General features: G+C 44.0%; 1 protein-coding gene and 1 long non-coding RNA gene across 2 annotated transcripts in view; one reads left to right on the top strand and one right to left on the bottom strand.

The window, feature by feature from the left end:
* LOC129852842 (serine incorporator 4-like) overlaps positions 1 to 19,985 on the top strand; it is a 40,038-nt gene that overhangs the window by 14,160 nt on the left and 5,893 nt on the right. Inside the window, exons 4-8 of the mRNA XM_055918481.1 lie at positions 259 to 338; positions 5,425 to 5,518; positions 9,581 to 9,792; positions 10,382 to 10,477; positions 19,840 to 19,966. Of these exons, the coding sequence (XP_055774456.1) occupies positions 259 to 338; positions 5,425 to 5,518; positions 9,581 to 9,792; positions 10,382 to 10,477; positions 19,840 to 19,966 (609 nt within the window). The remainder of the gene's footprint in view (positions 1 to 258; positions 339 to 5,424; positions 5,519 to 9,580; positions 9,793 to 10,381; positions 10,478 to 19,839; positions 19,967 to 19,985) is intronic.
* LOC129853443 (uncharacterized) lies at positions 13,475 to 17,002 on the bottom strand. Its single transcript, XR_008759130.1, has 3 exons — positions 16,584 to 17,002; positions 16,324 to 16,420; positions 13,475 to 15,417 (listed from the first exon to the last, which is right to left on the bottom strand). It is a non-coding gene; the product is annotated as an uncharacterized LOC129853443 (long non-coding RNA).

Below are 19,985 nucleotides of genomic sequence, written 5' to 3'. Positions count from 1 at the left end.
ATCAAGGCTATACAAGGTGATTACAGCTTCACTTTCCTTAGACCTGCCTACTCAGCTATTCCTCCATTCACTTCCCTTGTGTCATGCAGCTTCTTAACTAAGATGCTCCTCATCTGCACGTCCTCTGTATATTAGGGCAGTATATATTGTAGACGGGTAGTTGTCCCTAGGTGGTTTCAAACAAACATATAAAAACATGTTATTATGCTAATGTTAGGCATACAACCGTATAACTGGTCCTCTCTGGTCCTAATGCAGGTTCTGGTTTCTGAAGTTCATCACCCTGCTTGGGATGTGTACTGCTGCTTTCTTCATCCCTACTGAGTCCTTCCTGCATGGTGAGCAGCCTGGACACACAATCAAGATTCCCTCTTAGAATACATTGCTAAACTTTCAACACATAGGATTGCCCTAGCTGAAAGCAATAGGTGCAGTTCTATTTTAATACCGATAGGGGACACTGTAGACCTGCTCATCATCTCACGAGATTCACCCTGCAGTCAAGCCACCATAAATTTCTCTGTGGTTGGATAGTGTTGTTCTAGCAGCAGTAAATCTCATCGTGACACAGTAACTGGTCTCAGATCCTACATGTTTAATGGCTGTTCCTCTGCCTCTGAATCTTCTGTGCCAAAAGTTCATTATTTAATAGATGACTGCAGTATGTTATTCTTGATGAGGAAATGTGTTTTACAACATACACATAAGAAAATACTCTCATATACAGTACCAGTCAAAAGTTTATCTTTATTTTTTAATATTTTCTACATTGTAGAATAATAGTGAAGACAACAAAACAATGAAATAACACACATGGAATCATGTAGTAACCAAAAAAAGTGTTAATCAAAATATATTTTAGATTTTAGATTCTTCAAAGTAGCCACCCTTTGCCCTGATGACAGCTTTGCACACTCTTGGCATTCTCTCAACCAGCTTCATGAGGAATGGTTTTACAACAGTATTTAAGGAGTTCCCACATATGCTGAGCACTTGTTGGCTGCTTTTCCTTCACTCTGTGGTTCTTCTCATCCCAAACCATCTTAATTGGGTTGCGGTTGGGTGATTGTCCTGTTGAAAAACAAATCAAATCAAATCAAATTTATTAGTCACATACACATGGTTAGCAGATGCTAATGCGAGTGTAGCGAAATGCTTGTGCTTCTGGTTCCGACAATGCAGTAATAACAACAAGTAATCTAACCTAACAATTCCGCAACTACTAATATGTACATAAAGATATATGAATGAGTGATGGTACAGACGGCATAGGCAAGGTGCAGTAGATGGTATAGAGTACGGTATATACCTATGAGATGAGTACTGTAGGGTATGTAAACATAAAGTGGCATAGTTTAAAGTGGCTAGTGGTACATGTATTACATAAAGATGGCAAGATGCAGTAGATGATATAGAGTACAGTATATACATATACATAAGAGATGTGTAATGTAGGGTATGTAAACATTATATTAGGTGGCATTGTTTAAAGTGGCTGGTGGTACATTTTTACATAATTTCCATCAATTCCCATTTTTTAAGGTGGCTGGAGCTGAGTCAGTTTGTTGGCAGCGGCCGCTAAATGTTAGTGGTGGCTGTTTAACAGTCTGATGGCCTTGAGATAGAAGCTGTTTTTCAGTCTCTCGGTCCCTGCTTGGATGCACCTGTACTGACCTCGCCTTCTGGATGATAGCGGGGTGAACAGGTAGTGGCTTGGGTGGTTGTTGTCCTTGATGATCTTTATGGCCTTCCTGTGACATCGGGTGGTGTAGGTGTCCTAGAGGGCAGGTAGTTTGCCCCGGGTGATGCGTTCTGCCGACCTCACTACCCTCTGGAGAGCCTTGCGGTTGTGTGCGGAGCAGTTGCCGTACCAGGCGGTGATACAGCCCGACAGGATGCTCTCGATTGTGCATCTGTAGAAGTTTGTGAGTGCTTTTGGTGACAAGCCGAATTTCTTCAGCCTCCTGCCAGCCTCCTGCCAGCTCCTGCCAGCCAGCTGGTCTGCGCATGCTCTGAGGACGCGGCTGGGAATGCCGTCTGGGCCTGCAGCCTTGCGAGGGTTAACACGTTTAAATGTTTTACTCACCTCGGCTGCAGTGAAGGAGAGCCCGCAGGTTTTGGTAGTGGGCCGTGACAGTGGCACTGTATTATCCTCAAAGCGGGCAAAAAAGGTATTTAGCCTGTCTGGGAGCAAGACATCCTGATCCGCGACGGGGCTGCTTTTCTTTTTGTAATCCGTGATAGACTGTAGACCCTGCCACATACCCCTTGTGTCTGAGCTGTTGAATTGCGATTCAATTTTGTCTCTGTACTGGGACTTAGCCTGTTTAATAGCCTTGCGGAGAGAATAGCTACACTGTGTGTATTCGGTCATGTTTCCGGTCACCTTGCCCTGGTTAAAAGCAGTGGTTCGCGCTTTCAGTTTCACGAGAATGCTGCCGTTAATCCACGGTTTCTGGTTTGGGAATGTTTTAATCGTTGCTCTGGGTACGACATCGTCAATGCACTTCCTAATGAACTCGCTCACCGAAATGATAGTTCCACTAAGTGCAAACCAGGTGGGATTACGAATCGCTCCAGAATGCTGTGGTAGCCATGCTGGTTAAGTGTGCCTTGAATTCTTAATAAATCACTGACAGTGTCACCAGCAAAACACCCCCACACCATCACACCTCCATGCTTCACGGTGGGAACCACACATGCAGAGATCATCCGTTCACCTACTCTGTGTCTCACAAAGACACAGCGGTTGGAACCAAAAATCGCAAATTTGGACTCATCAGACCAAAGGACATATTTCCACCGGTCTAATGTCCATTCGCTCGTGTTTCTTGGCCCAAGCAAGTCTCTTATTATTATTGGTGTCCTTTAGTAGTGGTATCTTTGCAGCAATTCGACCATGGAGGCCTGATTCACTCAGTCCCCTCTGAACAGTTGATGTTGAGATGTGTCTGTTACTTGAACTCTGTGAAGCATTTATTTGGGCTGCAATTTCTGAGGCTGGTACCTCAAATGTACTTATCCTCTGCAGCAGAGGTAACTCTGGGTCTTCCTTTCCTGTGGCGGTCCTCATGAGAGCCAGTTTCATCATACCGCTTGATGGTTTTTGCGACTGCACTTGAATAAACTTTTCCGGATTGATTGACCTTCTTGTCTTAAAGTTGTCTTAAAGGATGGACTGTCGTTTCTCTTTGCTTATTTGAGCTGTTCTTGCCATAATATGGACTTGGTCTTTTACCAAATAGGGTTATCTTCTGTATACCAACCCTACCTTGCCACAACACAACTGATTGGCTCAAATGCATTAACAAGGTAATAAATTCCACTAATTAACTTTTAACAAGGCACATCTGTTAATTGAAATGCAGTCCAGGTGACTACCTCATGAAGCTGGTTGAGAGAATACCAAGAGTGTGCAAAGCTGCCATCAAGGCGAAGGGGGGCTACTTTGAAGAATCTCAAATAGAGAATATATTTTAATTCTTTAATTTAGTGTTACTACATGATTCCATATGTGTTATTTCATAATTTTGATGTCTTCACTATATTCTGGATTGTAGAAAATATAAAAAATAAAGAAAAACCCTTGAGTTGGTGTGTCCAAACTTTTGACTGGTACTGTACAGTCGTGGCCAAAAGTTTTGAGAATGACACAAATATGAATTTTCACAAAGTCTGCTGCCTCAGTGTCTTTAGCTATTTTTGTTCGATGTTACTATGGAATACTTAAGTATAATTACAAGCATTTCATACGTGTCAAAGGCTTTTATTGACAATTACATGAAGTTGATGCAAAGAGTCAATATTTGCAGTGTTGACCCTTCTTTTTCAAGACCTCTGCAATCCGCCCTGGCATGCTGTCAATTAACTTCTGGGCCACATCCTGACTGATGGCAGCCCATTCTTGCATAATCAATGCTTGGAGTTTGTCAGAATTTGTGGGTTTTTGTTTGTCCACCCGCCTCTTGAGGATTGACCACAAGTTCTCAATGGGATTAAGGTTTCCTGGCCATGGACCCAAAATATTGATGTTTCGTTCCCCGAGCCAATTAGTTATCACTTTTGCCTTATGGCAAGATATTCCATCATGCTAGAAAAAGCATTGTTCGTCACCAAACTGTTCCTGGATGGTTGGGAAAAGTTGCTCTCGAAGGATGTGTTGGTACCATTCTTTATTCATGGCTGTGTTCTTAGGCAAAATTGTGAGTGAGCCCACTCCCTTGGCTAAAAAGCAACCCCACACATGAATGGTCTCAGGATGCTTTACTTTTGGCATGACACAGGACTGATGGTAGCGCTCACCTTGTCTTCTCCGGACAAGATTTTTTCCGGATGCCCCAAACAATCGGAAAGGGGATTCATCAGAGAAAATGACTTTACCCCAGTCCTCAGCAGTCCAATCCCTGTACCTTTTGCAGAACATCAGTCTGTCCCTGATGTTTTTCCTGGAGAGAAGTGGCTTCTTTGCTGCACTTCTTGACACCAGGCCATCCTCCTAAAGTCTTCGCCTCACTGTGCGTGCAGATGCACTCACACCTGCCTGCTGCCATTCCTGAGCAAGCTCTGTACTGGTGGTGCCCCGATCCCGCAGCTGAATAATCTTTAGGAGATGGTCCTGGCGCTTGCTGGACTTTCTTGAGCGCGCCTTCTTCATAACAATTGAACCGCTCTCCTTGAAGTTCTTGATCCGATAAATGGTCGATTTAGGTGCAATCTTACTGGCATCAATATCCTTGCCTGTGAAGCCCTTTTTGTGCAAAGCAATGATGACGGCACGTGTTTCCTTGCAGGTAACCATGGTTGACAGAGGAAGAACAATGATTCCAAGCACCACTCTCCTTTTGAAGCTTCCAGTCTGTTATTCGAACTCAATCAGCATAACAGAGTGATCTCCAGCCTTGTCCTCGTCAACTCTCACACCTGTTTTAACGAGAGAATCACTGACATGATGTCAGCTGGTCCTTTTGTGGCAGGGCTGAAATGCAGTGGAAATGTTTTTTGGGGGATTCAGTTCATTTGCATGGCAAAGAGGGACTTTGCAATTAATTGCGATTCATCTGATCACTCTTCATAACATTCTGGAGTATATGCAAATTGCCATCATACAAACTGAGGCAGCAGACTTTGTGAAAATTAATATTTGTGTCATTCTCAAAACTTTTGGCCACGACTGTATATATAATTTTAAAAGTATGCATACATTTGGACTACACACACATTCAGAATGGGCCTGCATCAAGTGAGTTAGACAGCAAACCTGTTTCTTTCTTTCTGTCTGTCTTTTTGTTTCTCTCTCTCTGTCTGTCTGTCTGTCTGTCTGTCTGTCTGTCTGTCTGTCTGTCTGTCTGTCTGTCTGTCTGTCTGTCTGTCTGTCTGTCTGTCTGTCTGTCTGTCTGTCTCTTTCCATTTATCTCTCTCTCCCAGCCTGGCACTACGTAGGCGTGGTGGGAGGATTTGCCTTCATCCTCATCCAACTCAGTCTCATCACAGCATTTGCCCACACCTGGAACAAGAACTGGTGAGAGGGGAGGGAGAGCAGGGAGAGGTGTGTGTGTGTGTGTGTGTGTGTGTGTGTGTGTGTGTGTGTGTGTGGGTGGGGGGGGTTTAGTGTGGTGTGTTGGGGATGAGAGGTGATATGGAGTTTGGCCAGTTGTCCGTTGAAGCAGAGGATGTGAGAGTGGATGCTGGGGTCCTTGTGTTGGAGGAGGACAGGCCACATCATCCAACCATATAAGCGCAAGTGCAGTTTGACTGGACGTTATCTTGTACTGATCTGTTTCAGCTAGGAGCTGCAGTTTGACTGGACGTTACCTTGAACTGATCTGTTTCAGCTAAGAGCTGCAGTTTGACTGGACGTTACCTTGTACTGATCTGTTTCAGCTAGGAGCTGCAGTTTGACTGGACGTTACCTTGTACTGATCTGTTTCAGCTGGGAGCTGCAGTTTGACTGGACGTTACCTTGAACTGATCTGTTTCTGCTAGGAGCTGCAGTTTGACTGGACGTTACCTTGTACTGATCTGTTTCAGCTAGGAGCTGCAGTTTGACTGGACGTTACCTTGTACTGATCTGTTTCAGCTAGGAGCTGCAGTTTGACTGGACGTTACCTTGTACTGATCTGTTTCAGCTAGGAGCTGCAGTTTGACTGGACGTTACCTTGAACTGATCTGTTTCAGCTAGGAGCTGCAGTTTGACTGGACGTTACCTTGTACTGATCTGTTTCAGCTAGGAGCTGCAGTTTGACTGGACGTTACCTTGTACTGATCTGTTTCAGCTAGGAGCTGCAGTTTGACTGGACGTTACCTTGAACTGATCTGTTTCAGCTAGGAGCTGCAGTTTGACTGGACGTTACCTTGTACTGATCTGTTTCAGCTAGGAGCTGCAGTTTGACTGGACGTTACCTTGTACTGATCTGTTTCAGCTAGGAGCTGCAGTTTGACTGGACGTTACCTTGAACTGATCTGTTTCAGCTAGGAGCTGCAGTTTGACTGGACGTTACCTTGTACTGATCTGTTTCAGCTAGGAGCTGCTCCTCTGCAGCTGTTGCAGTGGGCTAGGGTTTCCATTTCTCCCATTCGGGGTCGTCTGTAACTCATGATTGCAACTCAGTTCAACTCAATGCAGTACACCTTTAAGCAGCAGTTCAGAAGGCATGGTCTGGGCACAAGAGTGCAGCACAATTACATATTCTTTACTTCCTATACATCACAGGTGGCTACTGGCACCTTCATTGGGAAGGACAGGCTTATAGTCATGGCTGGAATGGAATGAATTTAATATATGAAACACATGGTTTACATGTGTTTGACACCACTCCATTCACTCTATTCCAGCCATTGTTATAAGCCATCCTCCCCTCACCATTCTCCTGTGCTACACATGTAGCATAGAGTATGTAGCATATCACTCTGACTGCCCTGCTCAGTCCCTCACTGGCCTGCTATCTGTCTCCTCTGCTTCACCTCTCCAACATCGCTGTATAAATCCGACAGACTTGTTTTAATAAAAACTGTCCTCAAGGGGAGGGCCTCAAAAAACACTACTACTGCTTACCCTCTCTCTCTCTGTAGCTTTTATCTCCCCCTCCATCCCATCTCTCCGTCCAACATCTCTTATTTGTTCTCTCGCTCTCTCTCCGTCTTTCGTTCTCTTTCCCTCTCCTCCATTCTGTTTCTCTCTCTCCTCTCTCTCTCTCTCTCTCTCTGTCCCTTTGATTCTCACTCACTTATTCCCATCTCTCAATCTCTTTCCTTCTCTCTTGCCCCTTTCGTTATTCTTTTTCTCACTCCCTCATTCCCTCTCATCCTCTGACAGGCATCTTGTTTCCAGATGTTTCTTATTTTTACAGTAAAACATCAACTCCAGCTGCTGTTCTCGCTGCTGTATATGAAGAATGTGTGTGTGTGTGTGAGATGCGCACGTGCATCTTGCCCTGTTACTGACCTAAACCACCTGCTCTGTCAATGACCTAAACCACTTGCCCTGTTACTGACCTAAACCAGCTGCCCTGTCACTGACCAAAACCAGCTGCCCTGTCACTGACCAAAACCAGCTGCCCTGTCACTGACCAAAACCAGCTGCCCTGTCACTGACCAAAACCAGCTGCTCTGTCACTGACCTAAACCAGCTGCCCTGTCAATGACCTAAACCAGCTGCCCTGTTACTGACCTAAACCAGCTGCCCTGTTACTGACCTAAACCACCTGCTCTGTCAATGACCTAAACCACTTGCCCTGTTACTGACCTAAACCAGCTGCCCTGTCACTGACCAAAACCAGCTGCCCTGTCACTGACCAAAACCAGCTGCCCTGTCACTGACCAAAACCAGCTGCCCTGTCACTGACCAAAACCAGCTGCTCTGTCACTGACCAAAACCAGCTGCCCTGTTACTGACCTAAACCAGCTGCCCTGTCAATGACCTAAACCAGCTGCCCTGTTACTGACCTAAACCAGCTGCCCTGTTACTGACCTAAACCAGCTGCCCTGTCACTGACCAAAACCAGCTGCCCTGTTACTGACCAAAACCAGCTGCCCTGTCACTGACCTAAACCAGCTGCCCTGTTACTGACCAAAACCAGCTGCCCTGTTACTGACCAAAACCAGCTGCCCTGTCACTGACCAAAACCAGCTGCTCTGTCACTGACCAAAACCAGCTGCCCTGTTACTGACCAAAACCAGCTGCCCTGTCAATGACCTAAACCACTTGCCCTGTCAATGACCTAAACCAGCTGCCCTGTTACTGACCTAAACCAGCTGCCCTATTACTGACCTAAACCAGCTGCCCTGCCACTGACCTAAACCAGCTGCCCTGTTACTGACCTAAACCAGCTGCCCTGTCAATGACCTAAACCAGCTGCCCTGTTACTGACCTAAACCAGCTGCCCTGTCAATGACCTAAACCAGCTGCCCTGTTACTGACCTAAACCAGCTGCCCTGTTACTGACCTAAACCAGCTGCCCTGTCACTGACCAAAACCAGCTGCCCTGTCAATGACCTAAACCACTTGCCCTGTTACTGACCTAAACCAGCTGCCCTGTTACTGACCTAAACCAGCTGCCCTGTCAAGGACCTAAACCAGATGCCCTGTCAATGACCTAAACCAGCTGCCCTGTCAATGACCTAAACCAGCTGTCCTCTCTGTTGAGTTTGTCTCTCTCAGGGTGTGCAGGTCAAGCTGGGTTTATGAGTGGAAAGAGATTGAGTTTCAGGAAAAGAGAATGAAGAGAAAGGAGAAGAGAGGGAAGAGATGAAAGGAGAGAAGAGAGGGAAGAGAGGAAAGGGAGGAAAGGGAATAGAGGAGAGAGGATGGGGAAGAGAGAGGAGAAGAGATGATAGGAAAGGGAATAGAGGAGAGAGGATGGGGAAGAGAGAGGAGAAGAGAGAGAAGAGACGATAGGGAATAGAGGAGAGGATGGGGAAGAGAGAGAAGAGAGAGGAAAGGGAATAGAGGAGAGAGGCTCTGTCGAATTTCCCGTTAGGCAATGGGCATCCACATGTTGTTTTAATTTACCAATGTAATGTTATTTTAAACAACGATTTTAACATCAATTTATTATCCATCACTCTGTCATGATCCAATTTAATTGGTAATCCTAATGTTAATGAAACTGCACTTTATGATGGTAGTGATGGCTGCTGGTGGGTATGTGTTTATATATTTAAGTGCCATAAACCTTTCATCAGTCAACCGCACGACTCTACAATGAATATGTTATTAGGTTTAATAGTATGTTGGCTGATTGTCAGCACCAGAGCAAGCATTGTGCACTCAAGTCCCCCTGTGTAACTATGACCCTTGCTTAACCAAGACCATGGTTTTTGATTGAGCAATTGGCTAGAACACTGCTTTGGTTAGTGCGTTGCCATCTGGGGCGTTATTTGTGTTCCGGAGGCAGCGGCTTAGACCGCTAGACCACCCTAGGTCACTGAGTTACATATCAATGTGTGTATTTCTGGATTCTCCTCTCAGGTTGATGGTGATGTGTGTATTTCTGGATTCTCCACTCAGGTAGAAGGTGATGTGTGTATTTCTGGATTCTCCTCAGGTTGATGTTGATGTTGTATTTCTGGATTCTCATCTCAGGTTAACAGGGGCGGCAGAGGACAAGCGCTGGTACCTGGCGGTGATGTGTGCCACCCTGTTCTTCTACAGCATCGCCACCATGGCCTTCACCTTCATGTATAAGTACTACACCCACCCCACAGCCTGCCAGTCCAACAAGGTCCTGCTCTGGACCAACCTGACCCTGTGTGGCATCATGTCCTTCATTGCCGTCACGCCCTGTGTACAGCAGAGTGAGCAGTCGCACGCATACACACATTCTGGTTCTCTCTCTCTCACACACATATGCTTGCACACACACAAAGATGTGGACACATTAATGCACATGGCATACACACACACTCCCTTTCTCTCGAATGGACGCACACACACAGTATTATTTCATCAGGATGTCGTTTAGCCCAGTAAAGGGTTAGTACAGACACAAACCAATGGTGTCACCCAATAAGCTCTTAAAGCTGACAGCAGCCTGGAAGACCACCACCAATGTGAAACAGGCTGTCATCCAGTACTTAGCAGGGAACACTTACTCCATCTCAGGCTGAGCCAACATCCATGTGTGGATGATGCCACTTATCTAACGTCATCTCTCCTACTGCTCTCGATCATTGTTCAGACAGAACTGTGTTAGGAGACCTCTGTCTATACATGCCAGGGTTTTACCAGGATGTTTTTACCATGTATTGAGTGTCATGCCGATTTCCTGACCTCGCCTCCCACTTTGTGTATGTGTGTGTATTTGTCCATTTGTGTGTGTGTTTGTGAGAGCTCATAATTGTGTGTGTTCTTAGTTCTCAAGCTCTCCTCTCGCTCTGTCTACAGAACAGCCTCGTTCAGGGCTCCTGCAGGCTTCGATCATCAGCTGCTACGTCATGTACCTCACCTTGTCTGCCCTGTCCAGCCGGCCCCCAGAGAAAAGTATGGCACACTAGCCTTTTCCCTATGGGAAATGGGGCATTGGAAACACTTTGGAACACACACACATACATACAGTTGAAATCAGAAGTTTACATACACCTTAGCCAAATACATTTAAAAACTCAGTATTTCACAATTCCTGACATTTAATCCTAGTAAGAAGTCCCTTTCTTAGGTTAGTTGGGATCACCACTTTATTTTTTAGAATGTGAAATGTCAGAATAATAGTAGAGAGAATGATTTATTTCAGCTTTTATTTATTTCATCACATTCCCAGTGGGTCAGAAGTTTACATACACTCAATAAGTATTTGGTAGCATTGCCTTTAAATTGTTTAACTTGGGTCAAACGTTTCAGGTAGCCTTCCACAAGCTTCCCACAATAAGTTGGGTGAATTTTGGCCCATTCCTCCTGACAGAGCTGGTGTAACTGAGTTAGGTTTGTAGGCCTCCTTGCTTGCACACGCTTTTTCAGTTCTGCCCACACATTTTATATAGGATTGAGGTCAGGGATTTTTGATGGCCACTCCAATACTTTGATGTCCTTAAGCCATTTTGCCACAACTTTAGAAGTATGCTTGGGGTCATTGTCCATTTGGAAGACCCATTTGCGACCAAGCTTTAACTTCCTGACTGATGTCTTGAGATGTTGCTTCAATATATACACATCATTTTCCTCCTCGTGATGCCATCTATTTTGTGAAGTGCACTAGTCCCTCCTGCAGCAAAGCACCCCCACAACATGATGCTGCCACCCCCGTCCTTCAAGGTTGGGATGGTGTTCTTCAGCTTGCAAGCATTCCCCTTTTTCCTCCAAACATGATGATGGTCATTATGGCCAAACAGTTCTATTTTTGTTTCATTAGACCAGAGGACATTTCTCCAAAAAGTACGATCTTTGTCCCCAAGTGCAGTTGCAAACCGTGGTCTGGCTTTTTTTATGGCGGTTTTGGAGCAGTTTCCTCCAGCATCTTGTAACGGTTTTGACTTGAGGTTATTGATAGGGGTACCAGGTAGGTTGTACCTACCAGAGAAAACATTCGTTTCTCCTTTTGGTTTGGGAGGGAATGAGTCCCATCTGGTCCGTCAAGTCACACCAATACAAAGGATTTATGTAAAAGTCAGGATGGAAATATACTTTTCATAAACCCCTTAAAACATTGGAAAGAACTTCAAACAAGTGTATTCTTTTGTGTGGTTGTATTAACAACATACATGATCACACACACACAACAATATAACAATTAATGCACTTATGTTCATTTAGAAATGTCCTGTACCTTGGGCATAAAGAGTCCAGCGCGGTAAATAAGTTCAGTGACCTTAGTCACGCAACGTTTGTCAGTAGCGTAAACCCAGTATATTCATACAATCAAAATAACACTTATTTTGCAACACAACTATAAAGCGTATCAAAGACTAATCAAAGAATAATACGTCTTAACTAGATAAATCACAGTATACATCACCCCAAACAAATGAAATACCGTGTACAAAAAGTTGTAGTCAGACAATCCGCCAACAGATCTCCAGCGGAGAAAAGGCCACGAAAACCAACGGAGAGGTGTAGTCCACAGACGCACAGAGTGGATCCAATCCTGGGTAAACTCGCTTTAAGGCAACAAAACAAACGGAATAGCGAAGCTTCATTAACTGAGGGTTGCACACATCCTCATTCATGAGTCAATCAAAACTTCACCTTTGCGCAGCTGATGCTGGCTATTTAATTGGGAATTAAAGGGGAAGCGTCCTATTGGAAGGAGAAGCGCTGAGACGGTTCAGAAAATTCAGGGCCGTCACAATCTTCACAAGGTCCTTTGCTGTTGTTGTGGGATATATTTGCACTTTTCGCACCAAAGTACGTTCATCTCTAGGAGACAGAACACGTCTCCTTCCAGAGCGGTATGATGGCTGGTGGTCCCATGGTGTTTACACCTGCGTACTATTGTTTGTACAGATGACCGTGGTACCTTCAGGCATTTGGAAATTGCTCCCAGGGATGAACCAGACTTGTGGAGGTCAAAAAAAAAAATGTGTGAGGTTTTTGCTGATTTATTTTGATTTTCCCATGATGTCAAGCAAAGAGGTACTGAGTTTGAAGGTAGTCCTTGAACTACATCCACAGGTACACCTCCAATTGACTCAAATTATGTCAATTAGCTTATCGGAAGCTTCTAAAGCCATGACATAATTTTCTGTAATTCTCTAAGCTGTTTAAAGGCACAGTCAACTTCATGTATGTAAACTTCTGACCCACTGGAATTGTGATTCAGTGAATTATAAGTGAAATAATCTGTCTGTAAACAATTGTTGGAAAAATGACTTATGTCATGCACAAAGTAGATGTCCTAACCGACTTGCCAAAACTAGTTTGTTACCAAGAAATTTGTGGAGTGGTTGAAAAACGACTTTTAATGACTCCAACCTAAGTGTATGGAATCTTCCGGCTTCAACTGTACTTGCATGGATGCACGTGTGTGAGCAGGCACACACACACAGGCGCACATCATATCCCGTCCGACACCTCACCACACACTCACCTGAGTCACTTCTGACATCCTGTTCACTTCAGTCACCTCCACTGCACCACAAACAACTCAATCACATTGAATCACAGCAATTGCCAAGCACACATTCACTCCAAGACAAAGGCTCTGTACGTCACACACACTATCTGCTGCTACATGTTGTTCTTAGTGGAGACAGTATGCTGTAGGGAGGTGAAGAGGCTTTTTGACATTCCTGATGGATCTAATGACAACATAATAACACAGTAATGCTGCCTGACAGTATCATTACACACTCTTACACACCTTGTCTTGGTGAACAAGTAGTCTCTGTCCGTCTGTCTCAGTCATTTTTTCAATGGAAACTAGTGGCTACAGTATGAAATAGTCCAACATTATTCTGAAAGCATTGTAAAGGTTTTGCTGAACAGTCACTGACATAATCAGGTAACATTTAAAAACGTCAAATGCGATGAAATAATTAATCAACCTACCAATCAAATATCATTTTTATTGTGTTTTAATGGTTTTGATAATTGTGCATACTGTAGCTGGGTAAAGTTCACCATGTCAAATACTTGCCATTACTGTGGTGATAAAGTAAAGGAGTTTCAACACAAAATACCAGGAGACAGGGTGAGAGATTTCTTTTCATCCACAATACATTTTCACATATAACACTGTTACAAACAGCAGACATAATACCCTGCCTTACTGACCAGATAAATACTCTAACAGTCTGAAAAGATTGGTTCCTTCATCTACCATGGTCCTGCACAACCTTCCAATTTATTATATTTAAATGGTTCTAAAGTATTGTTTGAATGTATACTGTATATTGAAAGGTTTCTGGTCTGCTCAGATAAGAGAAAGAAGAATTACTGGGATGATAAAGTAGGGGGTCTATTTTTTTAAAGTTTTTGAGCTCCTGTCAGCTTCACCAGGCCAGAGGTTCCCCAGTGCCAGAGGGGCACTGTTACCCCTCTGAAGCCTTGTACATTTTCTTATGATGCATCCAATACACCAAACCAGTGTTTCTGAATCTGTATCCAATCTAGTCTCAAGCTGTGATTCATAAGGTATGAGATTCAGATGGAACCGACCTGTGGCTCCCACCGTTACTGTCATCAGTCAAGCGCCCCTCTCACTTACACACGCTTAGTTCAATAACTCCATGTGAACGAATGGATGTGGATGTCAGTGCGTTACGTCAGATGAGTGATGGGAGCAGCACAGTACTGTAACTGTACTTCACCAGCTCACTGCCATTCCAAACTGCCCCTTCTCGCTTGCATCCTCCCCCAGCCACCTACGACAACTCCAAACAGCCTGGCCCCTCAGACTTTCATTCCAATTCAGATTGCTTTATCATGCCGTACGGTACATTTAGCAAATATTGTCTCTGACTCCTATTCTTCCACCTGCCTCCGCTAATTCCCCCGGGTCTTTCACAACCTCCTCCAGCCCCCGATTGAGACTCCAAACACAACCCCCAGGGAGTCCAACATAGTCATCTTTCTCATTCCTCTCTCTCTCTGGATTTATGAGTCCCTTCAGACATCCAGCTATTTCCTCTCCCTCTCATCTTTCTCTTTTTAAACTTTCAATTCCTTTCTTTTCTCTCTATTTAACTATGTATCTTTCTCCTTCTCTCTCCTTCTCACAAGCCATGCTTCTATCATATAACAGTGTGACATTGCAACGTGATATTGCTTTGAGTTGACATGTACATAACATTGTTTTGAAAAGGAATGTCTGTTCCACCCATTCTGATTTGTACATTCTTTGTACCTGCTAGTTGTTTTGCGTGGAGGCAGGGGTGCGTGCTGTCCCGGGGCAGTACAGGGCAATGCTGCAACTTGTTGAGGAAATCAGCACCGTGTATAAAAACATCTGTTCAACACATACACTCACACTGTACATCCCCAGTAAGGATAGTGGTTTAAATAGTCATTTTCACTGGAGAGTGTGTGTGTGTGTGTGTGTGTGTGTGTGTGTGTGTGTGTGTGTGTGTGTGTGTGTGTGTGTGTGTACACACATGCATGTGTATGTGTGGGCCCTGTTCAAAAGTAGTGCACTATAAAGGGAATAGGGTGTCATTTGGGATGCAAAAGAGTGGTCCTCCCTCCTGTCCTGTTCAGTCATGTTTGCCTGTTCAGTTTCCCTCCGGCTCTGTCTGCTGGGTGACCTCATCAAGCACACAGACACACATCCCTGTGTTTCTATGTGAAGGAATTAGTCTGGAGTGGGACTGAAAACACACAACACTAGGAGCAGGACAGGTCCCCTCTCCCCTGCAGTGGGCTCAGCCTGGTGTGTGTGTGTACAGTAAGCAACCCTGTAATTGTTTTCACTGAACCCAAGGCATCTGTTCTCTTGGTCACAACACACAGGAATCCACTCTGGAATCCACAGCCGGCCCTGTTATGGCCATCTGGGGGGAGGGAGACACAGAGAGCGAGAAACAGAGACACACACAGAGAGAGAGACACACACACAGAGAGAGAGACACACACACATATATGCTTATCATAACACAATAATAGCAGTGATGGTGTTAGTTTGCATCTCACAAAAAATAATCCATGTTTGACAGTCTGTTTAGTCTTACGCACAGACAGAGACTCATCGGCCCCTCTACCTGTACTGCTCCAATTGTCCCAGGGATACACATGAGGCAAAGAAAACTATGTCCCGTCACGTATATTGTTATCATTGCACTTACTTACCTCCAGGGATGTTTTCTTGTCCTGCCTTGGCTATTATTGTATTGTAGTATTGTACATGTTATGTTGTAAATCTGTAATATTAGAGTAATAATATATTGTATGATGTATTGTGTTAAAGATGTAGGCTATTAGGTTTTGCTGTGATGTAATTGTTTTAATCCTGTTTGGACCCCAGGAAGATTAGCTGCTGCCTCAGCTAATGGGGATCCTCAGAAACATCAAAACAACTATACAACACTGGGCCTCCGTAATCTGACATTCTGAATCAGAGCCCGTATTAATGTATCATCTTAGAGAAGGAGTGCTGATCTACAATCAGTTTTGTATTTTAGATCATAATGAAAAAGATAATATAGACAGGGTGGACCTGATCCTAGATCAGCACTCATACTCTGAGGTGACTCCATCCCCAGGCGATTATAGAGAACAGCAGAGGCTGGTGACTTGAAAAATGAAAGAGGATGGGAGACCCACGGTATAGGCAAGGAACGCACAGAGACGTCAAAGTGGGTTTCAAAAATCGTCAAAGAGTAATTACGTTAACATAAAGCATTTAATAAAGACATTTATAGTGCAATATTATGGGGAATGGGAATGAGAGGGCTACTTACACCATGTTGGAAAGGGATCACAGCAGTGATTGAATGAGGGTATGAGGCATGAGTTGAGGTGTTCAGAGGCTTGACTTCAGTGCAGGACAGGATTTGACTAGAAAGACGAAAAACAATTAACACAACGCCCAGTTAGACAACAGAGCTAAGAATGAGTTAGTCCACACAAATCATTGATGTGTAATAATGTGATTGTGTGTGTGTGTATGTGTGATTGACTCTACATACAGTAATGAGAGAAAATTGATAGGGGTACTCACAGTGCTTGGAGGAAACATTCCATTTACCCCCTGGGACTCAGAGTTTTTCCTTATCTGTTAACCAAACCAGGAAAACTCTGGACCCTATAAAAGGTATGACAGTGATTATTCAGTTGTAAAAAGGTTTTATAAGGGATATGAGGACACCAGTTTTTCCTAATCAGGTCAAACTGCAGCAACCTTATACTTGTTCATAGGAATTATATTTAGACTAGATTAGGAGGGGGATTTCCTCTACCCAGACACAGACAACTGATAGACAGAACTCACAGGGCTGAGCTTGCTTTACCCAGGTTTGCGTTATGCAGGCCTATGCAACTGTATGCCTTATTAAAAATAATGACTCACACCTGTCATCACTATTTTGGTGATTAATTCCAGTTAATCATTTTGGATTGAAAACGTATAGGCTGCTTTGCCAGCCCAATTTTCAATATAAACCAAATTTTATCACATTCAAATTTTCTCCTGACACACAAATGGACTATAAATACATAACATTACCAATTATTTACCTTGACCAGATGAACAGGCTGTATGCAGGACCTATTATTAGTAGCCTACAGTTAATCAGACTGCAACATTTTCTCGTTTTCATCCCATACAGCATGTCAGATCTCTAATGTTTAGGTATAGACTAGGCTGCGGCAACATTTATGTCATGAGTTTTTGCTTGTGTCTGTCTGGAGTGATTGTGTTATCTTGCTAAATAAATACCGGAGCAAAGTGGAAAACCTACTTGAGCGCGCGCGAAAAGAACATCCCAGAAAAAAAAGTAGAAAGTTCCATATGTAGAGCAAGTAAAGCATTGTAACGTGCAATTACCGCTGCAAGTTCCTTGTAGTTGCACTTGTTAGCGGAACTTTCCCTATCGTCGCGTCCTCTAAAAGCCAATTATTGCATGGTGAAAAACGCAGTGGTGTTGATAAGTCGCTTGAGAACATCCCTGCTTCTTCTTACTTTCTCGTTGTTGCGCAGTTTGAATATCCAGAGTTCAGCCATGATCGATGCGGCTTTTCCCCAGAAGATTGAATCTGATGTGGAAATGTATATGCTCCCTGGTTTTTATTTAGCCGTTTAGCTTAACGATCGATGTTCTTCAGGTCACTGTACCCACCTTTCGGCCAAGGCTCAGACTTTACAAAAAGCAGGCAAGGCCAGAAATACAGGCGGCTTAATGAAATGACCTGTTATCCAGCTATACTTTTGATACATATCGGTATTGAACACCTTCACCTTTTCACCCTTCTTCGTAAACTGATCTCATGCAGAGGTCGACCCTCAGTTTTAATTAGCACATTTTCCGTGTACCACAGTGAATTAAAAGGGATTCTTCATCAAAAAATTAACATTTGCGGTGGCGTTTGGGGCGAAAACTGCACACTCGAGCTAGTAGCTAGCTACTACTATTTGCTACTGAAGTTAGCAAGGCAAATTTAAATAAATTGCACTAACTGGACACAAAAATTATGTTCTAAAACCAAGAAAACTATTTATAATCTACCTTCTCCGTCTCCTGTAATTTGAAGAAACTAATTTGAATTGAAAAATATCGTTACATTTCTCAACTATGACTTTTCAATCTCTATCCAATAATGTCATCAAGCTCCTCAACACATAGATTCCCACCCTAATGCTTTGCGGCACAACCCCAATACAACACTCGTTTCATCTGATCCTAATCCTATGATTGGATGACAACACGTCAGTTCATACTAATCAATGTTGATTGATTGGAGGTTGTCCTCTGGAAGTGGTCAAAATTACCATGCAGGTCTATGGAAGGGGGTGAGGCCTACGTGTCTCCAAGGTTTTGTGTTTAAGTCAATATACACAGAGGACAAAAGCTATCTTTTTTAGTGTTTCACAATTTTTATTTTAATGAAATTTCACTGAGGATGGTCCTCCCCTTCCTCCTCTGAGGAGCCTCCACTGATAGAGAACCACACACTACTATAGGGTCAAACAGACAGGGAGAACAACACACTACTATAGGGTCATACTGTTACGCACGCCTCTGAGAAGAGGGAACGCAACTCCCCGCTACAACTCAACTTTCTTGAAGTGCCAGAGGCATGGACTTTAGGTGCGAGTAAGGATGACACAAATGCAGAATTTACCATTTACTAGAATTTATTTTCTTACACGGTAATATGGGGAAAAGGGGCTGGACGGAACCAAAGCAACGAAAGTAAATATCAAAGTTCCCCCTCTCCTATCTAACCTGCCTACCCACTTAACTTACCTAACTTAACACCGCCTGGTGCCCTAACCAAAATACAGGGGGTGGTCCGCCCAGGTCTTACCTAGTGTGCCTAGACAGTAAATATACTACGGGTATATGTATGCCCTCGGGCCTCTTGCCTAAGCACTCCCAAAGTGCCTTCTCCTTCCCCCCCTGGGAACAAACAAAACAGAGTAATTATTAACGATTTCACAAACACAGGACATAGCAAAACTGCTACCAACAACAACAGTACATACCACACTTTCTGATACACAACCAACACTATATCACAATCTAATTTTTCTCTCTCAATCTCCAAATCTCTCCTCTCTCAATCTTCTGGGCAGAACACTGGCTTTTATCTTCAGGTGGCAATGGTGATTAGAGTCAGCTGCTTCTTGACGAGGGGGCGGGGTCAGCTCCAATCACCAATTAGCCTGGGGTTGACCAATCAGCTGGTTGGGGAGTACTTCAGGAAGCCATCTCCTGAAACACACACTCAAATACAAAACAGAACACAGAAACTGGGGAACGTAACACATACAGACAGGGAGAACCACACACTACTATAGGGTCCTACAGACAGGGAGAACCACACACTACTATAGGGTCATACAGACAGGGAGAACCACACACTACTATAGGGTCATACAGACAGGGAGAACCACACACTACTATAGGGTCATACAGACAGGGAGAACCACACACTACTATATGGTCATACAGACAAGGAGAACCACACACTACTATAGGGTCATACAGACAGGGAGAACCACACACTACTATAGGGTCATACAGACAGGGAGAAACACACACTACTATAGGGTCATACAGACAGGGAGAAACACACACTACTATAGGGTCATACAGACAGGGAGAAACACACACTACTATAGGGTCATACAGACAGGGAGAAACAAACTTTTCTTTATTCCCTCAGTAAAACCACACAGTTCACTGTTACCAAAGAAAAGCTGGAAACAGAAGATTAAACTTTCTTTGCTCTGCTCCCCCTCTCTGTTTTCCCAGTGGTGTACCAGGGGGTGAATATGACAGTATGTTACCCCAGTGTGGGTCAGGATGGCATCCAGAAGGAGACCAACGCGGTGGCCATTATAGGAGCTGCCATCATGTACTGCTGTGTGCTCTTCGCATGGTGAGTGGCATGTCACTGG

Source organism: Salvelinus fontinalis, chromosome 4 (genome assembly GCF_029448725.1).
Source record: "Salvelinus fontinalis isolate EN_2023a chromosome 4, ASM2944872v1, whole genome shotgun sequence".
Lineage (NCBI taxonomy): Eukaryota > Metazoa > Chordata > Actinopteri > Salmoniformes > Salmonidae > Salvelinus > Salvelinus fontinalis.
This window is presented reverse-complemented; position numbering and strand designations above follow the sequence as displayed.